The sequence below is a fragment of the Phoxinus phoxinus genome (genome assembly GCF_949152265.1).
Source record: "Phoxinus phoxinus genome assembly, chromosome: 18".
In the NCBI taxonomy this organism is placed as follows: Eukaryota; Metazoa; Chordata; class Actinopteri; order Cypriniformes; family Leuciscidae; genus Phoxinus; species Phoxinus phoxinus.
Genome location: NC_136893.1, coordinates 3,538,341 through 3,560,972, shown reverse-complemented (window position 1 = coordinate 3,560,972; position 22,632 = coordinate 3,538,341). Strand labels below are relative to the sequence as shown.

At 38.5% G+C, this 22,632-nt stretch overlaps 2 protein-coding genes across 3 annotated transcripts in view; one reads left to right on the top strand and one right to left on the bottom strand.

Annotated features, from left to right (window-relative positions):
* Window positions 1–16,815, bottom strand: part of LOC306986405 (interferon-induced very large GTPase 1-like) — a 34,170-nt gene extending 17,355 nt beyond the window's left edge. Inside the window, exon 1 of one of the 2 annotated variants that reach the window (XM_079589612.1) lies at window positions 16,741–16,815. In XM_079589612.1, the coding sequence (XP_079445738.1) occupies window positions 16,741–16,756 (16 nt within the window). In that variant the 5' untranslated portion in view covers window positions 16,757–16,815. Of the gene's footprint in view, window positions 1–15,838; window positions 16,238–16,740 lie in introns of those variants that run through there. The other variant, XM_079589611.1, reaches the window with a different exon arrangement.
* Window positions 1–22,632, top strand: part of LOC306986409 (uncharacterized protein) — a 242,215-nt gene that overhangs the window by 41,217 nt on the left and 178,366 nt on the right. The gene's annotated exons all lie outside the window — the stretch shown is intronic.

Here is a 22,632-nt window from a genome sequence, read left to right as displayed (position 1 = left end):
AAAAAAAAAAAAAAAAAAAAGCTTTTTTTTTTTTTTTATAATAAAAGGTTGTGTGTCGATTCAATAAAAAATCCACATAACACATATTTTAAAATATTACTTAATTCGCTGAAGCCTGTTTGTCATGCATAATACACCGACCAATCGTCATCTGGCACAAGAAGTTAAAATATCATTGGACGGTCATTTATAAATAAATCATTTGAAAATTACATGGACAGACGAATTTACATTGAAGTGATCTGAATCTCCCTCGTTGACCTAATGGATGCTAATCGACTACAAACCAGCACCAAAAGTAGCATTAATGGTAAGTATAGTATTCAAGTCACTTGTATTTAGTCTATGATACACCGTTTACCATTATGAAACTATCATAGTTTGTTAAATGAAGCCCAGGCCTACTGCAGGCCTATTATGTGAAGTGTAGGCTGCCTGACAACAACACGCGAAATGGTGACTTTATTATTTTTACATTTTTGCACACACACATTATTTTTTTTTTAAAGAAGTCCCTTATGCGCTTTAAGCCTGCATTTATTTGATCAAAAATACAGAAAAAAAACTACAATTTAAAATAATGGTTTTCTATTAAAAATATAATTTATTTCTGTGATGCAAAGCACACACACACACACACACACACACACACACACACACACACACACACACACACACACACACACAAACACACACATATATATATATATATATATATATATATATATATATATATATATATATATGCCCCTTTTTATATTTGAGCCCCTGCCCCTGTGGAACTCTCTGCACGTCCCTGCACGACACGCTGGTGTCCCAGAGTGTCGAGCAGACCTGCAGCTGTGCTTTCACACACAAGCAGCGGCTGGCCAACAACAGAGGGGACTCAAGCTTTCCGGAGAAAGCAGAGTCAACCGGCGTGCCGACGTGGTCATGTTCCCGTGAAAACATGAACCACCCACGAACACAGTCTCACATGTTTCCCAGGCATGCGAGAGAGTGATCGTGGCCGTCAGTGAGGACAGGAAATGACCGCATCCAGAAACACACGGGTGGAATGTCATCTTTAGAAAGACGCAACTCACACCCATGTAAGCTCTTTCAGGTGAATGCTCTTCTTGGTACTGAAGCACGCAGGGGAACGGTCGCAGCGGACACAGACAGGAATGTGCAACCTGTTGTGCGCTATCTCTCTTCACGGCGGTCTTACCAGCCGTAAGGCCTATTACCAGCTGTGAAAACAGCTTTTTTGTTTTGCTTGGTAACACAAAAACAAAAATAAAAGAGAAAATAAAGTCGACCCCGCTGCCGCGCTGTATCGCCCGCACCACACACGAGAGATCTTCCTGAAGAGCTTGCTCGTTGTTTGATCACTCAATATTAGATAGATTAAACAGCATCGGTTGGCTCCGAAGCAAAAAGCTACAGTGCAATCACCAACTGCTCGTTATATACCCGCGCTGCGAGGCTGCGCAGCTGATGCAAATGATTGCACGCCAATGTGTATTGGCTCGTTTAGTTTCACTCGAAGTAGATCGGCTCTCTAGCGAGATTCCTATTGGTCGGTCACGACCTACGTAGTAGTTACCGACTGATAGGGAACTTAAGATACAGATCATTATCGGGCTCACACCTCTCTCTAGCTGAATTAACGTTACATCAGGAAACTCAGAATACAGACAGAGAACATACAGCATTAATCTGTTAAATCATTAGGAACAGAATAAGAAATAAAAGATTAAAAACGCCATTACAAATTCTCCCTTTTTATCATTCTCTGTCTGTAAGTCATTTTGTCTCTAAGTCATTTCATCTCATTTATACCTTTCATTTCTGATTTTCCGTATAACTGATCACTTGAACCTTGTTGAAGGAGCAAGCAAGTAAATATCTTATCTGAAGCAGGGCTAAATGGATAAGCACTGTCACTGCATTGTCATAGTATGAAAACCATATCAATTCAACACCCCTGTTTGATTTGAATAAACATACAAAAGAATAAAAATGATAACAAAACCCCTCATTTCAAATCCGGTCCTTGTATGTCATCTCGTAACACGCATGACTGCTGCTTTTAACCCTTTTTACATTTCATCGTCCTCAGAAAGAAAAACAAAACAAAACAAAACAAAACTTAACTCAATTAATACATTTCACTGTAACTTCCGCTCAGGGCCAGATTAAGAGTTCAGAGGCCCCTGGGCACAATGACTTGTAGGACCCCCCCCCACCCCCCCCCCCCCCCCCCCCCTATTGTATTTTGTTGTTTTATTAACAGGGAAAATTTTAATTGTCTTCATTTAGCCTACTCTCTCAAGCCGTTTCAAACCCGAATAAGTCTCCCTCTTCTGTTGAAAATAAAAGTTATTTGGAAGAATGTGGGTAACCAAACAGTTGATGTACCCCAGTGACTTAATAATAGTTTTTTTCCTACTATGGTCAATGGGGACCAGCAACCGCCCGGTTAGCCACACTCCACAAAATATGTTCTTTTGTGTTCAGCACAAGAAAGAAATTAATACATGTATGGAACAACATTAGAGTGAGTGAGTAAATAATGACATGATTTTTATTTTTGGGTAACTATCCCTTTAAGGACAAGCGGCAGCATGTTTACTATTAGGGCTACTGTCACTTTAAGATCTGCCCGCGACGAGTCTAATAAACACGCATTTGACAAGCAGATTTGTTTCTTATTTTTTTCTACTGTTCTTTCACTCTAGACATAACCAACTTTGTTTATGTAAACCTTGTGTGTATTTGACAGTATTAGAGCAATAAGACTCGAAAGATAACTTAGTCCAGTAACAGGCGCTGTTATACAGGCTTTTAGTGCATGTGCGCGTCGGCGGGTGTAACGTTATTGCGCTCCGAAAAGCGCCCGTTAGAACAGCGCATCAGCAGCGAATGACATATTTAACCGGCAAGGCTTTAAAGCACATGCTTATTAAAATAATTAATTTTTATGAACTACAGTGTCCCGTTCCTCTGCATTTTATGTGAATATACGTCGCGCTGTACAGTATGTTGAGACGGAGGCGCCAGAACTGCAAACTGATAGAATGCACGATCCTACGATATTTCTTCAAAAGCAGATCGTGGAGACATTTTAATCATAATATTTGACATAATATTTGACGGTGCCCAGGGCCCCTTAGATGTCCAATTGCCCATTTGCCCTAATGGTTAATCCGGCCCTGCTTCCGCTACTCGAATCGTCTGCATAATTTTGTTCATCCTTCTAACCAATGTAGCTGTTCAAAATTAACTCTAATATTTCCATTACGGACCCTTTTTTTTCTTTTTCTTTTTTTCTTCTTCATAAATTAATAGATTTTCTACATTTTCACCAATCAAATCAATACCTAGTTTGATTCAATTGAAACAAAAATCATCAACATTAGTGTTGTCACGATACTAGAATTTCGAACTTCGAAACGATACCTTGAAAAATATCGATATTCGATACCATTTTCGATACCACAGAGAAAAAAACTGCCACAATATTAAGGGGGTATTTTTTTTATTTAAAGCTAAATATAACAAGTCTAGAACATGACAATGAGGTATATTTTACATGAACAAAAATGTCCTGAGTTCTATCTGTTAATATTTTTTAATTGGACCAGGGCTAACATGACCCGTTGTATTTGTATAACCTACTGTTATCAAAGATTAAAATATAGCCTACTGTAACAAAAAAGCACTTAACAGTATCAAATTGGAGGATAGAGTGTCAGTAATGTATAATAATAAGATTAAAGGGTAACTAAACACTAAACCAACTTTTTTTAGTTAATGATCTGTAAGAATGAAGCTTCATAAATGCTGTTCATTGATTCGAGTACTTTTTTTAACATTTGAGTATAAAGTGTTTTATTTTTGAAATATATGGTGTAAAAACGTCTGAGTGCTGCCCTCTTCAGGTTAAACGGAATCTCCTGAAGTAGGGGTACTCCGTGACGTAGGGTACTCTGTGACGCTCCTCTGCCACGCCCCTGGCTGCCCCTGGTATAAAAGCATCTGGTTCCGTCAAAACCACTGTAGCGAGTCAGGAGTTGGAAATTGGAATTACGAGTATTGAAAACGATCAGGATAGCGTATTTTAGCATCTAGTTAGCATAGCATTTATATAGTTATTTAGATTATTTCGTGTAGCCTAGGTAGTTATTTAGCATAGTTGTTAGTATTGTTAGAAGCATAGTTAGTTAGTAGCATAGTATTGCATCAGTTAGGATAGTGTAGATTTTTAGCATTAGTTTTGTCTGTGTTTAGTACAGTGGTTAGGCTGGTATAGGTGTAGTGTTGCCGGTAGCAACAGCACTGCTGGACTGCATAACTTTTCCCCAGACTTGGAAATTAGCGCCAGTGTTTACATGCACTTGTGTGCCAAACGCTGATCTTCCTGCATGGACTCCACAACCGCCGGCGCGTTTTGCTGGATATTTTTTTTCACATAGCGGCAAAATATGCTTAACGGAGGTCAATAGTAATAATAATCCACTCAGATACTGGCCCCATTCTCTCTTGCGCGGCTGCTTCGCTAGCATCGTCGGATGCCAATCGCGATGCGACACCGCAGTTTGAGCTCGCGGCTCGAATTGATATGGTTTTAGCTCTGTGTTCACAGACAATTCGTCCACTTCAGGGGAAGGTGGGGGAGAAAAGTCCTCGACTTCAAATGACCGCTCTGTTGCAAAGCTACTTTCGTCACTCCAGTCACTCTCTATCTTAGCGAGTCTGACAGCAGCTGTCAATCACTGCGGGTCTGTCAATCACGTGCTCAGCCCCGCCCTCGGTTCGTCCGTTGGGGTCTGCCCACTTTTCCAGCATTTTTCAAATATTGCCAGTGGGTGGAGTCAGGCTCTGACCAGGGGTTTAGTTACCCTTTAAACATTAAATTTTCAGTTAAAGGCATTTCATTATTGAATTCAGAGATGCCATTGTCTAGCTGTTTAGTTGAATTAATATCCGTGTAATCAAATTGATGATAATCGCTAATGAAGGCAAATTGCAGAATTAAATAATAATTTTCTGAATAAAGTTAAATAGGCACAAGTTAATTTACATTTGACCACAGTTAAAATATTTACTTGTCGGATTCCTCAGTCAGATTATGTTAACTTTAAGAATTACGGTGAAAAAACGAGACAACACAGACTCATATCAACAACAATACTAGGCCATCTTGGTGAATGTTTCAGAAAAGTTAAAATGAGAAGAGTTACAGTGATTCCTTTAGGATTTTTTTTAGCAGTGGGGAAAGGTCTGTCCAAACAACAAACACCCCTGATGCTGAGCGTAGCCTATGCTTGCTAAATGGTACCACTGGAGCCTGTTCCTTAAGTCTGTTTTCACCTATAAAATTATTTTTAAAAATGAGTGATGTGAGGGATTATTGATTGTCAAACAATCTTTTGGGTGCCCGCAGCCCGCTCGCAGTGTGAAGCGCGTGTCCACGCTATTCTCCGACATGCCCGCTCGCGGTGTGTAGCGCGTGTCCACGCTATTCTCCGACTCCGACATGCCCGCTCGCGGTGTGTTTTTACGCGTGTCCGCGCTATTCTCCTACATGCCCGCTCGCGGTGTTCTTTATCAATCAACCAAAGCCGGTCGCGGGGGCGCCGCCCTCGCCATCTTTCCATTCACTTCACTTTTGCTATTTAACCAGAGCGCATGAGACGAGTGCGTCACGTGTGGTGTTTGTCAACGCGCCTTTGGAGAGAAGTGAAAGTGACCGCTCGGCTAGTATCGATACTTCGGGAAATTAGTATTGGTACCGTTCAGATATTTCAGTATCGATATTTATCGAAATATCGATATTTTTGACAACACTAATCAACATCATCACAAAAACAGATTCTTCTGCTAAACCATTAGTTGGTCGAATCATCTTTCTCCAGATGCGTTGACGTTCCGTCTTCACCATTTTTGACGTTGTGCACGCAGTTGCAATGGTCTTTTCCCTCGTAGGTAAGGGAGGCTGTTACTAGCACAAGCCTTTGATCCCTCACTTTATTCTTCGCATTGGCATGTGTGGTTGCTGATGTTGGTTGGTGTAGTTTAAGGTAAGATGCTTTGACACAGTTGTCACAATCTCCAACCTTGTTTGAGGACTGAACCATTTCCTGGCTGCTTTCACCTGTGAATGGAGACCTTAAAGTGTTTTTGTTAGTGACTGCTTGTCTAGTCGGTCGTCCCTCTTGATTCGACCTGTGGAATCATCAACCTGAAACATTATAACCAGATAATTTCTTGCACTCATAGTCCTTTTCCCCTGAAACACACTCAACTCACTTTGCTCATGTTAACAAAACAATATTATACATTTGGAACAGAATCCGTTCTGTTTGATGCAATCCATCCTGACATCCTGCAAAAGAAAAATGTTTAAGTTATGCGCTGCGCATGTGTGGCACCTTTCTTTCTGCCAAAAAAATAACCCAGGCCAGGATATTTTGTCAAATTCATCCATAGCCATTATTTTACTGGCACGGTCTGCCCTGTATCAAAAGTCTGCATCCTCTGTAAAGAAAAAACAAATGTCAAATAGTTTATTTTATGTTGTGCTGCCGCATCTGTCCTGGCGTTTCCTGTTGAAAACAGTTCTTGTTAGCACACTTTACAGACAACACTTTTGTCCACCTGTGCGATGGCATCAAATTAACATAATTGTGTTTAGATTCACTAAACTAAACACTGTCCTGCAGACATCTTTCTCTGCCTCTTAAACAAAATGTTACATTCTTCACTCTAAGCCACAATCTCGTCTTCTTATCAAAGTATTTGAAATGCAAATGGTCCTCACTCTCACCGCTTATCCTGCCTTTCAAGCCTGTTGTCTCAACTCAGTTTCAATTCTCAGTCATCTACAAACATTTTAAGTCATCAATTGTTTCTATCAGGTCAGGTCGTGCTGTACAGACTTTCTTTTGTCAGTCGAACAACATTCTCGCCCTTTGTTCACACAAATGTTAAAGGCTCTCTCGATAATTTGATATTTTTTTAATTTTAAAGCTAAATATAACAAGTCTAGAACATGACAATGAGGTATATTTTACATGAACAAAAATGTCCTGAGTTCTATCTGTTAATATTTTTTAATTGGACCAGGGCTAACATGACCCGTTGTATTTGTATAACCTACTGTTATCAAAGATTAAAATATAGCCTACTGTAACAAAAAAGCACTTAACAGTATCAAATTGGAGGATAGAGTGTCAGTAATGTATAATAATAAGATTAAACATTCAATTTTCAGTTAAAGGCATTTCATTATTGAATTCAGAGATGCCATTGTCTAGCTGTTTAGTTTAATTCATATCTGTGTAATCAAATTGATGATAATCGCTAATGAAGGCAAATTGCAGAATTAAATAATAATTTTCTGAATAAAGTTAAATAGGCACAAGTATTTGAAATGCAAATGGTCCTCACTCTCACCGCTTATCCTGCCTTTCAAGCCTGTTGTCTCAACTCAGTTTCAATTCTCAGTCATCTACAAACATTTTAAGTCATCAATTGTTTCTATCAGGTCAGGTCGTGCTGTACAGACTTTCTTTTGTCAGTCGAACAACATTCTCGCCCTTTGTTCACACAAATGTTAAAGGCTCTCTCGATAATTTGATATTGATCTAGCCAATTTTTTACTGTATTGTTGCCGTAAAATCTAGAACTTATTTTATTTCAATCCATAATGGACCGCGATCTACAACTCCACAATTCCAAATTCCATCAGAACTTAAACTGATCTAGAAATTCATTCAAATCTACTGTATATCATAAATGAATAAAGTAATTATTACCAGACAGAGCTTGATGACCAAATCGATTCAGAATTATCAACTTCTCTCAAATTTGTCATTTGCCTTCACCCATCTGTAATTGATAAAACAATTATGACGCATTCATACGCACTATTTAGACATAATGGCTTCCCTAAACTCACATTTGCCCAGAAATAAATTGCAGTCACCATCTAACACACACACACACCTAACTATGAATCACTCATATTATTTATTTACATCTTTTCTCTAAAAAGATTTACATTTTAAATCAGATTTTAAAACTTACATTTTCCTGTAGCTTTTACCTAATTTACATGGCCTCTTAACCATTTTCAAAACATGTCTATTCATTTGCTTTTACAAAAGTCAGCTGTGTTGTTTTTTTGTTTTGTTTATTATCATTACTTTGTTTCAGCTTTCTTTAGCTGACCAATATCAGAAAGAAAGACATAATTACCATCCCCCTCTGCTCAACCAGTCTCTCTCCTTCTCTTTTCAACAGCCTTCTAAAACTATAATTTGGACAAAATGTAACAATAAATACATTACAATAACTTATTTTATGTATTAGTTCCTTCGTTATTCAGACTTTTCCTTGAATCTACAAAATCTGTCTGCATCTTTAGCCACCACCATGTACTAACGACCTTCAGGAGTTAAAACTATCTTAAGCCCCTTTCACACAGAGATTCCGGAAAATACACGGATAAAGTGACCCGGGATTTGACCCGGGTTCGTTTGAAAATGGTTCATTCACACTGCCAGTGATTTGCCGGAATCAGAGAGCGCGTTCACACACAACCCGGGTATGTCCCGGATAGACGCGTGACGTTATGATGTGACGTATAAGGTACGCACGCTCGATCATTTTTTTCGGATTCGGTCGTACACTAACGCATCACGTACCGTTCCACAAAGCTGGCGAACGATCTCAGCTTCGGCGCGGATTGCAAGGAGCTCTCGGGTCTCTGCTTCAGTCCAGTTTGCAGACATCTTTTCGTTCTTTCTTGTATCGATGACGAACACAAACTTTCTTCTAACAGAGTAACAGAGTCGCACGATAACTGTCATTGCGAAGGCTCGTGCATCATCACTACGACACACCCCTTACGGCATTTGTCCTGGCTTTTGTTCACACAGCGCGCGTTCCGGGTCTGAACACGGCAATGTTACTAGGTCCCCAACCCGGCATCGATCCCGGCATTAAACCCGGGTCGTGTTTGCGTTCACACAGAAGGCGTTCCGGCAATTTGCCGGCAATTTGCCGGGTTCAAAGTGCTGTGTGAATGGGGCTTTATAGACACATTAGTTCAAAATCAACACTTCTTTAATTCTTCTTGCCCATAAGGCAACCAATGTCATGTTTCTGATATAAACTAATACGTTTTGTTACTGTCTCCACAACAAATAATGACAATCACATCATGGTCTCAGCTGGCTCTTGAAAGCACCTTCCCATCAGCTCTTTATCTATAAAACTTCATCAGGGTGCTGTCCCCTGACATAGTTGCAGACACTTTTCCCAATTGAAAACAAGCCATACAGTAAATGCGTTTTTTTTTTTTTTTTTGGTGAGTGATATAGAGGAACTGCACTTTCTCTGGGTCAGACTGCCGTAACTCCTCACAGCTCATCTCCCCTCTCAGTGCCCTGCTTACCCTGGTGACCTCCAGTCATCAGCGCTCAACTCTCATACCTTTCTCACATAAAACACCTCCAATCAGGAGATGCCCAGTGTTATGGCGTGAGCCTCCCTGTATTAAGTCGTCCCCTGGCCAGGAAGATCGCACTCGTCGCTGGGTAAGCCACTCGAACCCACTGGTACCCGCTCTTTCCCATCACACAATCTTTGATCGTTTTCTTCAACAAAATCAGTTGTCTTCTGGAGCTTTAGGAAAGGCACACTCAAGAGTCATCAGAGCCTAATAGTGTTCACACATGGAGACAGGTTAATAACAACAGTATTTAATCACTTAAATTCATTTACCATCTTAATAGCAGCAACCTAACTGCTTAGAAATTTAAATCACAACTGTACATTCAGTGCACAGTTATTTCTGTAGCCGGAGCCATCGGCTCTGTCTCATGGTGGCGACTAAAATCAGACAAAAATCACTGGTTCTAAAATAAACAAGTCAAAAACTGTATTATTTTAGTCATTCAGTTTTACTTTTAAAACATTTACAAATTGTCCTCTAAATTTATAAATTCTTTCTTTTCATTTCTGTGTCTATAGTTTTTCAACTGAAACACTGTGCTTTACCATAGCTTATTATTACTTATGACACAGGCTCAGATAACAGCTTTTAGCAGATATTGAATAAGAGAAAGACTTTTGAGGCATTCAGGACTAATATTTTGCACTTTCATAAACTAACTTCAGACTTCATCTACCATATTTTAACTCTAGCCTAGCTTGAGTTATCTTTTCTATAAATTAAATGCATTTTCAATTCAAGCATAATTTTTATAGTTTTTTTTTTTTCATACAGGTAATTTAGACACCAAAAATTTCCACTCAGAATGAGTGTTTGTTGCACTGAAACAGTGCAAAATCACAAAAATCACAAGCTTATCTTTTAAAATCAGCACATCAGCTTCTAGTTCTTTCATGGTCATCCACTAACAAGCTTTTGTTTAATCAAATGCCTTTTTACGCATTTTACATTTAGCAACTGTTACTCCCTCAACACTGCTTCTGCTTAACCTATCTGATCTTTAGAAATCAAATAATTATTATTGAGTCTCAATAACGTTTCAAATTTCATCTAAATTTTAGTTGTCAGGTTCTCAATTACCATAGGATAATATCTGACTTCCATATTTTCTCTTCTATGAGTTTATCAATTTGCAATTATGATCATCTAAAACCTTTTTTTAAGTGTTTCATTAAAAGACAATCATTTTATAGCCTTCTTCAGATCTTCTCTCTGTAATTGTCTGTTTATTCTAGTACGACCAGATCTATCCATTTAATGTTAATAAAACAACATGTGCTTTACAGCTTTACAGGGGGAGCTTTACAGGGGGTATGGCTTATCTAAATGAGATGTAATTGAGCCCTATTGTCACTCCCAGCAGCAGAGAGAGGTGAAAACTGCTCAATCTTTAGAGGCCGTTTTCTCCACTTTGAATTTTTTTTGAGTGCCTACCTTCAAATGGCCACAACTTCTCCAAATATTATCAGATTTCCACGTGTTACACATCGTTGGAAAGCTTGGAGACTACACTTTCAGAATCTGTGACTCAAAATGCCCCAGAACCGACTTGTGTCCCTACTTTCCGTGACCGGTCACATATATGCTACAGTCAGCATAAATTATAGCATGATATAATTCATGAAAATGGCTGCGCCAACAAATAGTTAGGCTGATTGGATTAGCATCAATTCATTTGAATGACACTGTTATGCTGATGAGATCAGAACTGGGGAAATGGGCTGTATAAATAAACTACACTGTAAAGTTCCCTTAGTTTTTATCTCAATAAAGAGTAACTTCTGCTTGAAAGATATCCCAACGTTTCCTGGTCTCTGCTTCGACTGAGGAAAAGTTTTCAACAATACCCTCAATATTTATATGATTTAATGGTTTGTCACTTTTGACCAATAGGTGGCGCAGTTACGAAATTCTCTTCTCCATCTACATGACATCACTAGGATCTGTGATTCAGAAACATGGCTTTTCCTACCACTGCTACGCTGATGACACACAACTCTACCTCTCATTCCAGCCTGATGATCTGACGGTAGCCGCTCGCATCTCAGCCTGCCTGACAGACATTTCTGGCTGGATGAAGGACCACCACCTTCAACTAAACCTTGCGAAGACAGAGCTACTCGTAATCCCGGCTAACCCAGCACTTAATCACAACTTCACCATTCAGCTAGGCTCGTCATCCATAACTCCATCAAGATCAGCCAGGAACCTTGGAGTTGTAATTGACGACCAATTGAATTTCACAGATCACATTGCTAGCACTGCCCGGTCATGCAGATTTGCCTTGTACAACATCAGAAGGATCAGGCCCTTCCTATCAGAGCATGCTACACAACTCGTTGTTCAGGCGCTTGTTCTATCCAGACTGGACTATTGTAATGCTCTCCTGGCTGGTCTCCCAGCTTGCACTGTCAAACCTCTGCAACTGATCCAGAATGCTGCAGCTAGAGTGGTCTTCAACGAGCCGAAGAGAGCACACGTCACTCATCTCCTCACGAAATTGCACTGGTTGCCGATTGCCGCTCGCATCAAATTCAAGTCACTGACGTTTGCCTACAGAACAACCACTGGCACTGCTCCCTCATACCTGAACTCATTAATTCAGACTTATGTGCCATCCAGCATTTAATCCAGTAATACTAACACTCTCTTCTCTATTCTAACAAAAAAAAAAAAGTACTGTACGTTGGATTGTACTGTGAAGGGTCATAGCACTTACATACTGTTGGTCTACTGCTAGTTTAATTGCTTCTATTGTTTCTCATTTGTAAGTCGCTTTGGATAAAAGCGTCTGCTAAATGAATAAATGTAAATGTAATGTAAAATGTGGTGTGGTCAGAGTGAGGTGAAAATGACATACAATAGCCCTATTCAGACGGTAATTGTTTCTCAGAGGGACGCATGGTATTTTCACCATTTACAGCGGTTAATCTGTGATTTTATTACCAAAAAATCCAGATCTCTGAGTTTACAAGAAGAAATTCACTATTTAAATCCTTTTTGGCCACTGCAGAGCACCGTATAAGTGTTGAGCTTCACTGTAATTTATGTGCATTCATTACGGAAATGTTGAAACGTTTTTACAAAAACAATATTTCATCACCGCTCCACCACAGCAGCGGAAAGAAGTTAAGAACAAAAACGAGAAATAGAAATAAAGCACGAATGGGCAGTTATTTCTGGCAGCCTATTATATAGCCAACAAATACATTAAACATATAAACCAAGCAACATATGCTTATCTAATGTACTGTAAATATGAGGCTGCATTAACTTATTTCCGCGAATTTCCCATTTTTAAAATGACATAATTTTGAAATAAAATTGCAAGACAAAAACCATTTCAACTTTAAAGAGCATCTATCTTCCTATTTTTAAACAGGATGTTTAAATAATCAAATAATACATATAATATAATTATTACATATTAATTTATTCTCATTAATCCAAGCATGTGCCATTTCATTATTTGTTCTTTTTTTTGTGCCATTTCATTCACCGTAGACAATCATGCAACCGACCGCATAAGCAGCGCGCTCCCACAAAACTCGCTCCTCCACCGTCAATAGATCGCCCTTCAACTGCAGGAGTTTGATCACTGAGGTGCCATGCAAATTTAGTTTTTACAGATCTCCATATGAGAAACAATTACCATCCAAATAGGGCTCTGCAATAACAAAATATGAGCGACAGGCGCACTAACACCTCATAACATCAGTAACTCTACAGCCCTACCTAGAACAGTTTCCTCAGCGTTTGTAATGTTTGCACAAAGACGACATTGGGCACTCGCTCGAAGATCTCGCCTTTGGAGAAGACTGTTGGTTTTATACTTGAAAAATATAAGTATCCCTCCTCAAAAATTTAGAATACCCCAGAATAAATTGTATTGTTAACCCACCCCAACACTTACACACAACAATAATGATAAATGCTGACCAATACTTAATTATATTACTTTTTTTAACTAAAAATTATGTTTTAGTAAAACAAGCTAAATGTAATTTGTTTTTGTCATATGACATAGATATGCATCAATACACACATGCAGCCAAAGTGAATACATCTCAATTTACAGTCAATTAATTAATGCATATATTAATGAAATAATTATATTTTATTTACAGACAACAATATGAAACATGAATAAATGAGTAAAAGAATGAATAAAAGCAACCATCAAAATTTGATTTATTTTATTTTCACAACAAAAGCATAAAAAACAGTGTTATACGTTTCACAAAAAAATGTGATGGACAATTGCCGAAAAACCCTCAAGGGGCTTAATTAGTGGCAATCTCCATAGAAACAATTATATGTAACAAATTAAAAACATATTATAAAACAAATTAAAATTGGATTTAGAGCACAAACCCATATGGAAAATTCTGACAACTTAGAAGCAACAATTTTACTCTCTGTTTAAACTGTTCTTTAGAAGCCTCAGTGAGTGATGTGGGAAGACTGTTCCATCCCTTTGACCCTCTGTATAATACACTAAACTGTGTTTGAGTCGTATGAGAGTAGGGAGGCCTAATAAGACAACTACTATGAGTCGGATTCTGGTGAAATTCATTATTGAAAATAAAGATATTACAAAAGTGCTGAGGAAATAACTTTTTTATAGAGCAATAAACGAATAAAGCAATTTGAAGTTGATTAACTTGATAAACACTAAGAATACTTGCCTGAGCAAACAGTGATTGGGAAGGGTGTCTACGATTTACACAAAATATTATTCTTAAAGCTCGCTTCTGAAGTCGAAAAATAGATTCCAATTTAGTTGGGTGGGTACTAGTCTCGCGTAGCCAGACCTTCAGACTTACAGCTGAAGGTCTGGAATTCATAGCAGCTTTCTTTGGCCAAGGCCCGCCCATAAGGCCGTTTGACCGACATGTCAAACAACCAATTGCAGTTCGTTTCGTTCAGCTTCACGTTTCGGGGCGTGGAAATGTCCCCACAACAACAGACCGGCGTGCAACAAGTCTCCACTCAGTGCCTCAAACAAAACTCCTGGACATCTCTTAAAGAGTCTATGCCGTGAACCTCGCATACTTTTGAGAATCCTACGTTTAGCTGATCTTGATAAATGCTCATTGTCACTCATGTAACCACAACAGTTTTTCTTCCGCAATCACACGTCTGCGCTTTGTTTCCCGGCGGACCGAAAATAAACGCGCCACTCGCGCCCCCCGGAAATCCGATAAAATTCAACCAATCAGATGACGACTTCGACATTCCTGAAGTGTTTCCAGTTAAGTGTACCATATGCATCAGACGTTTAGCCAACGTTCCGTGGGCGTGACGTCTGAGGCTGAGACTAGGTGGGTACTAGCCCAAGCAACAGTAATTGATATATGGGTACAACATTGATTAATACAATGTGACTGCAACTTTTTTGTTAATCAAGTGGCGGATTTTTCCTAATATACCGACCATTTTAGCTATTTTTGTACTGCCATAGCACTACTGACTGGCATGAAACAAACCAAAACAAGACAATCTGCCTCTTTTTACAATGAATAAATGAATACAACACATGAAACAAAGCTTTATTCAAACTTATTCAAACCATCACATCCTTCATTTACCGCATCATACTGCCATCTCTACACAGATGTGGCAATTCTGCAGCTTTATTCTGATGAATCAGCGGACCACCGTGCCCACCTTCACCTGTCCATCATGTCCATCATGTCTGCATTCACACTGGAATCTGATCATGGGGAAAAGACATCGAGGCCATCCTTGTCCCTGTAACATCCAGACAAGATTCACGTTACCTCTGTGATTTATGTGCTCAATGCTACACTTACATGTAGACGATATTGCTGATGTGTTAACTCACTTTTTATCACACATAAATGTTCCTCAATTTATCAACAGTACTAATGGACAAAAAGAAGAGATAACTTTGTGTTTAGTTACTTTATGTAGATGTTTACATTACTTGCATTCATGTAATGTAAACTGTGTTGACAACAGTGAATTCTATATATTAGCACACATACATCACTCAGATGTTTACTTCATATCTATTAGATGTAAGTGTTCTCGAAGATTTTCCAGCCAGATATTAAATAGACATTTAGACTGTAATCGTATTTGAGATATACTACATGGTTTAAAATGTGTGTAAATCCATTTTGGAGAAGTAAGTGGCGTGCATGTGCTTACTAGAGCTCCCCTGTTAGCTATACATAATAAAACGTGTTTTTACTGGAAAATCACAAATATACTATACTATTTCGTGTTACACCCTCAAAAATTCAACAGTTAACTCTACAGTAGTTAAAACAAGTAACCAGGTTTTTGGTTTGTAATACTCACATTTGAAAACACCCACTTCGCCGTTCTCCATCATGTTCGATAATGACGTATCCTGTTCTTCTTCTTTATTACGTATCCTCTCCCGTGGCCTCCTGGGATAGAAAAGTATCCCTCTACGAGCTCTTCAGAATCGGGGTGGAAGCAATAAGCCATCCGGGAACATCTCGCCTACTCTTTTATCAGTACTGAGGTTTCGCACATACTCCTTTCACATACTGTTTTCTCCTACTATATACTATATAGGAAAGTAGGAATTTTCGGATGCACTATTAGTACGTGTACGTCCGAATATTGTGAGAATTAGTACGTCACACTCACCATGGTAATTCTCGCCTACTCTTTTATGAATACTAAGGATTCTGACACACTTATTCGCACGCCTATTGCTTTTTCCATACTAATATACAAGGGAAGTATGCGGTTTCAGACGCAACCAATGAACACATGACACTATCACAAGGGGAACACGTGGCAGCATCACATGAGGGCAAGGGAATCACATGACAAGAAGTGAAACCTGACTGGCATGAAACATAAACCAAAACAAGACAATCTGCTTCTTTTTATAATAGAGTTACACTATTATAAATAAATTACTAAATACTATCCCTATGTAGCCTAAATGAGTGTTGTAAAGATAAAATGCTACACCATTTGAAGAAGTTAAGTTAATGAAATGTTACAGAAAATTGTGCTATCGTATGATTTCACATGGTGACACAATAATAATAACTCATATTATTAATTAAGTTTCACATTTACCACATGCCTCACAGCCGTAATATTCAGTGCAATTTGAAAGAAAATGTATGCAACTGCGAAGAAAAGTGCATTTCCGTAAAGCAGGACTTTATCCTGTACCGACATTTTCCATAATTTATTAGATAAGATTTTATTCTTACCTGAACTGGACGCCATTACATGTTCGAAACAAAATCAAAAGAAAAAGTTTGTTTGGTAACGTTAGACGAATGATGGCGAAGAGAACGCCTGTGGGTGTCGTGTGGGTGTGCTCTTTAATACCCTCCACCCTCAATAATACTCGCAAAAGTGGTTTAAAGCTTTCATATTTAGTCTTTTACGCAAGCAGCCGTTAAAATTATCTTGTTTTGTCTGATCGCGCACTTATCAGAACGAACTAATATGACGGTGCCGAAAACTTTAAATCACGCCTTTTACATCATTAGGCCGTAATTATCTTACAATGGAGCACACAATGTTTCCCAATGTTTTCCTAAATGTTTTCAATGACATTTAGGCAAGTAATCGTATTTGAGATATACTATATGGTTTAAAATGTGTGTAAATCCATTTTGGAGAAGTAAGTGCATGTGCTTACTAGAGCTCCCCTGTTAGCTATACATAAAAAAATTTGCTTTTACTGGAAAATCACAAATATACTATACTATTTCGCGCTACACCTTCATAAATTCAACAGTTAACTCTACAGTAGTTAAAACAAGTAACCGGTTTTTTGGTTTGTAATACTCACATTTGAAAACACCCACTTCGCCGTTCTCCATCATGTTCGATAATGACGTATCCTGTTCTTCTTCTTTATTACGTATCCTCTCCCGTGGCCTCCTGGGATAGAAAAGTATCCCTCTACGAGCTCTTCAGAATCGGGGTGGAAGCAATAAGCCATCCGGGAACATCTCGCCTACTCTTTTATCAGTACTGAGGTTTCGCACATACTCCTTTCACATACTGTTTTCTCCTACTATATACTATATAGGAAAGTAGGAATTTTCGCATGCACTATTAGTACGTGTACGTCCGAATATTGTGAGAATTAGTACGTCACACTCACCATGGTAATTCTCGCCTACTCTTTTATGAATACTAAGGATTCTGACACACTTATTCGCACGCCTATTGCTTTTTCCATACTAATATACAAGGGAAGTATGCGGTTTCAGACGCAACCAATGAACACATGACACTATCACAAGGGGAACACGTGGCAGCATCACATGAGGGCAAGGGAATCACATGACAAGAAGTGAAACCTGACTGGCATGAAACATAAACCAAAACAAGACAATCTGCATCTTTTTATAATAGAGTTACACTATTATAAATAAATTACTAAATACTATCCCTATGTAGCCTAAATGAGTGTTGTAAAGATAAAATGCTACACCATTTGAAGAAGTTAAGTTAATTAAATGTTACTGAAAATTGTGCTATCGTATGTGTAACAGCTTTCCATTAAGCCGCTGTGGTATTGGTAATAGGAATGAGCAAGTGATTAACGCGTATAAACTCCATGAACACAGATGTAAGATGCAACCAATGTATTTTATTTCTTGTGCTCTTATTAATAAACATTGCGGTAACACTTTACAATAAGGGTGCACTAATAAGCATTAATTCATGCTTAACTGTTACGGCCTCAGCCTTATGGGTGTTGCCTTTTGTATGTTCTGTGTGTGTTTGTTGTGTTCTAATTAGTCTTTCTTTCTGAGCGTAGGCTCCGCCCTTGCGCACCTGTGGTCCGTTGCTCTGATGGCTTGTGCTGAGCATAAAAGTGGAACGTGAAGGAGGGTGTGACATGCCACGGTGAACTCCGTGCGCGTCAGGATGCCTAGCCTGCTGACCAAGACAAGCTGTGTTCTTTGTGCTGTGCTACTATTTTATTATATTCGTTATGTGTCTGTTAAATAGATGTTGAATTGAGTAAGTTAAATGTGAGTATTGCGTGTGAGAAGAGAGAGATTGAGAGACGTGAGTTTGTGCAGTCCTTTATTAGTCTTAAAAATAAATGAGTTAAACTGCTCTTTGCCTTGAGTCTCCTTTATGTTGCTGAACCCTTTTAAAACGAGCATATGTAAACCACGGGTTCGTAACATAACTAATGCACAGATAATACTGAAATAATGTATTACTAATGATTATCTAAGCTATTCATTAATGATTGCCTCATTAGCAACTAATGAAGAGCCTGTCTGGTTAATATATTAGTTGATATATGAATTGTTATTAATTAAATATGTAATTGTGGATTAATTCCATAATCACGTATTTTATTAACTAATAGTGTTCATTAATTTGTTAATTACCACAATGAGCCTAATATGCATTAATAAATTATTAATTACAGCATTAGTAGTGTGTCAATTACTATAATTACTAGATGATGAGTTAATGATGTCCCTCAATAAGTAAAGTCACAACATAATGATTGTTAGCTAATGATTAATTAATCATTAATGACCATCACTAGAGTTTATAAAAGCTGTTTATTAAACACTGGTTTCCAAAAACATTGTAGTAATTGACTCACTACTAATGCAGCCTGTTCTCACGCAAATGCGTCTCTATAGCACGCAGTGTGTTTATCGTGCAATTTATACTCGAAAATGAGTTTTTACGTGGATATGATACGCAGTTTTGCGCGTGCATATGATACGCACTTTATTGCGTGATATACACACGCACCCCACACCACTAATCCTACCCAAGCGTATAATACGCACGCACCCCACCCCACCCTAAACCTACCCATGTGCTATCCATGCGTATACTATGCACGTAAAAACTCATTTTCGCGTATATACTCACGATAAACATACTGCTATATAGACGCATTTGGTGTGATCGGGTTGACTAATGCTGTAATTAATAATGTATTAATGCATATTAGTTTACCTGTATTATCTGGAAGTTTAAAAATAAGGCTTTGGCTCATTGTGGTAATTAACAAATTAATTAACACTATTAGTTAATAAAATAAGGTATTATGGAATTAATACACACTTACATATTTAATTAATAACAATTTATATATGAAATAATATATTAACCAGACAGACTCTTCATTAGTTCCTATTGAGGCAATCATTAATGAATAGCTTAGATAATCATTAGTACTACATTAATTCAGTATTATCTGTGCATTAGTTAAGCATGAATTAATGCTTATTAGTGCACCCTTATTGTAAAGTGTTACCAACATTGCTTCTAATTAACTTTTTGTGGCGTCTCATTCTTTGTAGTTCAAAGCTTGTTATGTCCATACCTTGCAAATACAGCGCACAAACATTGTCCATATTCCATATATGTCCTTGAATATCACTCTTTATCAGTGAAGCATGGTTAAGCACCATTAAACTCTAAATGGTTTAGCTCCTGTGTATTTAAGAGATCTTCTATCGCCATATATTCCATCGCGCTCTTTAAGATCGCTAAATTCGAGGCTTCTGGTCGTACCTAGGATATCTAAGTCCACTAAAGGAGGGAGGGCGTTTTCACATCTAGCTCCTAAACTCTGGAATAGCCTTCCTGATACTGTCCGAGGCTCAGACTCGCTCTCCCAGTTTAAAACTAGATTAAAGACGCATCTCTTTAGCCAAGCATTCACATGATGCATCTCATACCTTTTATACTACAGTTAAATCAGATCAAATGCATTCATATTAAGAACAGCAGCTACGCTAATTATTTCCCATCTGCCTTTTTTGTTGTTATCTCGGGACGCCTGTCCCGAGATAACTCAAATAGAGTTTGTCAGCTCCAGTTAGTATCCAGCCTCTCATGGAGACTTCAGATGCCCCAACGCCTGTGATGAGACGACTCGACGCCTGTGAAGAGACGACCCAACGCCGGCAATATGTTATGCCCTAAATTTCATGATTAACTAACTGTATTTTTGTATGTATATTTTTGAAATGCATTTTCTGTAAAGCTGCTTTGAAACAATGTGTATTGTGAAAAGCGCTATACAAATAAACTTGAATTGAATTGAATTGAATTAAACTCAATCCAACACATTACCATCGTATAAACACGATCAGCATGGTATGCCACATAGTACATGGCTTAACACGGTCAAAAAACTGTGTGCTTTCCCACTACCAATACACCTGTTGTCTAATTACCCATGTGCTCCCAATATATCAATGTCAGAGCACCCCTATTAGACAAATATGTAATTGCATTAAAATGGCTCTTACACACCAGCCCCTTAAAGGCCATGTTGCAGGTTAACCACCACTGTCGATTAATGGGTACATAAATCACTCAAGATATGTGTATAATTTTTAAAATGTCTCAAAAATGGTCTTAAATACCAGTTTTTACGTTTTTGGTATTAACGTTTTTTTTTCACGCAATTCGGTGATGACGTCACGTTGGGGAGACGTGGAGGAAAGGTAGCCTGATGGCCGTCAAAGCCAGTGAAATGCATGGTCCGAGGAGAATGAGTGGAGAGTTGGTGAAGTGTCCTGGTGAGTTGCTATCATTTAGCAACGCAGCAATGAGATAACGACACATTTTTTTTTTTTACTGTCATTGAATAGCACCGACTGAAAAATAAACTTTTCTTTATAGTGGCGGTGATCATGACGTTAGTTCAGATAAGTAACGTTACCGGTAGCCTTTGTCATAGTACTGGTAAACTTTGTCTTTGTCATCTATAAATAGAAGGCTTCGTGCTAGCTATAGGGGCGTTTCTAAGCGTTTCTCTTCCTCCGGTGAAAATGTTGTTGCAAACGTAGCCGCCGCGCGTCTGTCGCGGTGTTTGGCAGGTGCTTGTGCGGGCGGTGCCGTCCCATGGAAACTGCGCTGGAAAGCTTGTGCTGTAGGCAGTAAGTCGAGGAACTCACCCCGCGACCAGATGTGACTGCATGAATGCTGAATGCATGCTGCCTGAATCCGTTTGTGCTGAAGATATAGCATACACACGACACATCTCAGGCAGGATCATGGTCCCCTTCAAGCCAGCACGCACGAGTAGCCTATGTTAATTGTTTGTTTACTTTTTTCACGAAGTCTTATGAACCAACTTAAACAGTTATAGGTGACTATAGATGTGTTGTATAGACAATGATCATGTTCTATAATCTGCGCTATCTGAATACTCTCGTCTACTACTCGTCTCTTTAGTCACTCTCAGCGCTCTCCAGGCGGGCTTTGGTAAACTCTCATGCAATGCATTGTGGCGGAAAGGAGAATCGTTGGCGCTGTAAGATAGTACCTACTTTTTCGTATTATATTCCGTTTTGTGATTCCCAACAACATAAAATACAATTGATAACAGTTTAAATGTTCATTACCAACAAGCAAATTGCACAAATTCGTTGAAAAATTTAACCTGCAACACGGCCTTTAATTGCTCATGGCAGGAAGACATAACAATTACAAAAAAAAAACGTACATAAAGGAGCCATAACAATTAAAGCAACTTATACAGACATGCGGCACAGACGTGCGGTGCTGGACTAGATTTGATGGCCGAGTGCGAGCGGTAGCCTAATGCACTCACTATGTGTGCGTGCTGCGGGAGAATAAAACGATTAAATGTAAATATCTATGAATAAAACATATAAAAACTAATAAATTGTTATTCATCTGTTGCAGAAAAGCAACAAGAATAACTAAAACAAAATAGAAACGATTTACAGGTCAGAGTTTCTATTTGTAACATGTTTGCAGCGTTGAGCGATGTAGCCAATCACAGACATATGTGTTGATTTCTTGAACGCAATGGCCAATCAGAAGCATTTAAGATAGAAACTCCCTACCCGACTTTTTGTTCAGTGCTGAATTCTGCATGCTGGCAAATCCTCTGATTATAAAAGATATTATGAAAGATTCATTATGCAGTCAGCTTCACTGATAATAACAGAGATGTATGTGATCGCGATGAACTGATGTCAGCTTTATAGGAATTGTTAACGGAGCGCGCATTCAGTAATAGCAAACCATGAACGCAGCCTGCTTGCTTTTATGTTAAATTAACAGTGGATTGTGAATGTTAATGCTTTAATAACAAATAATTTATCAGGAACATT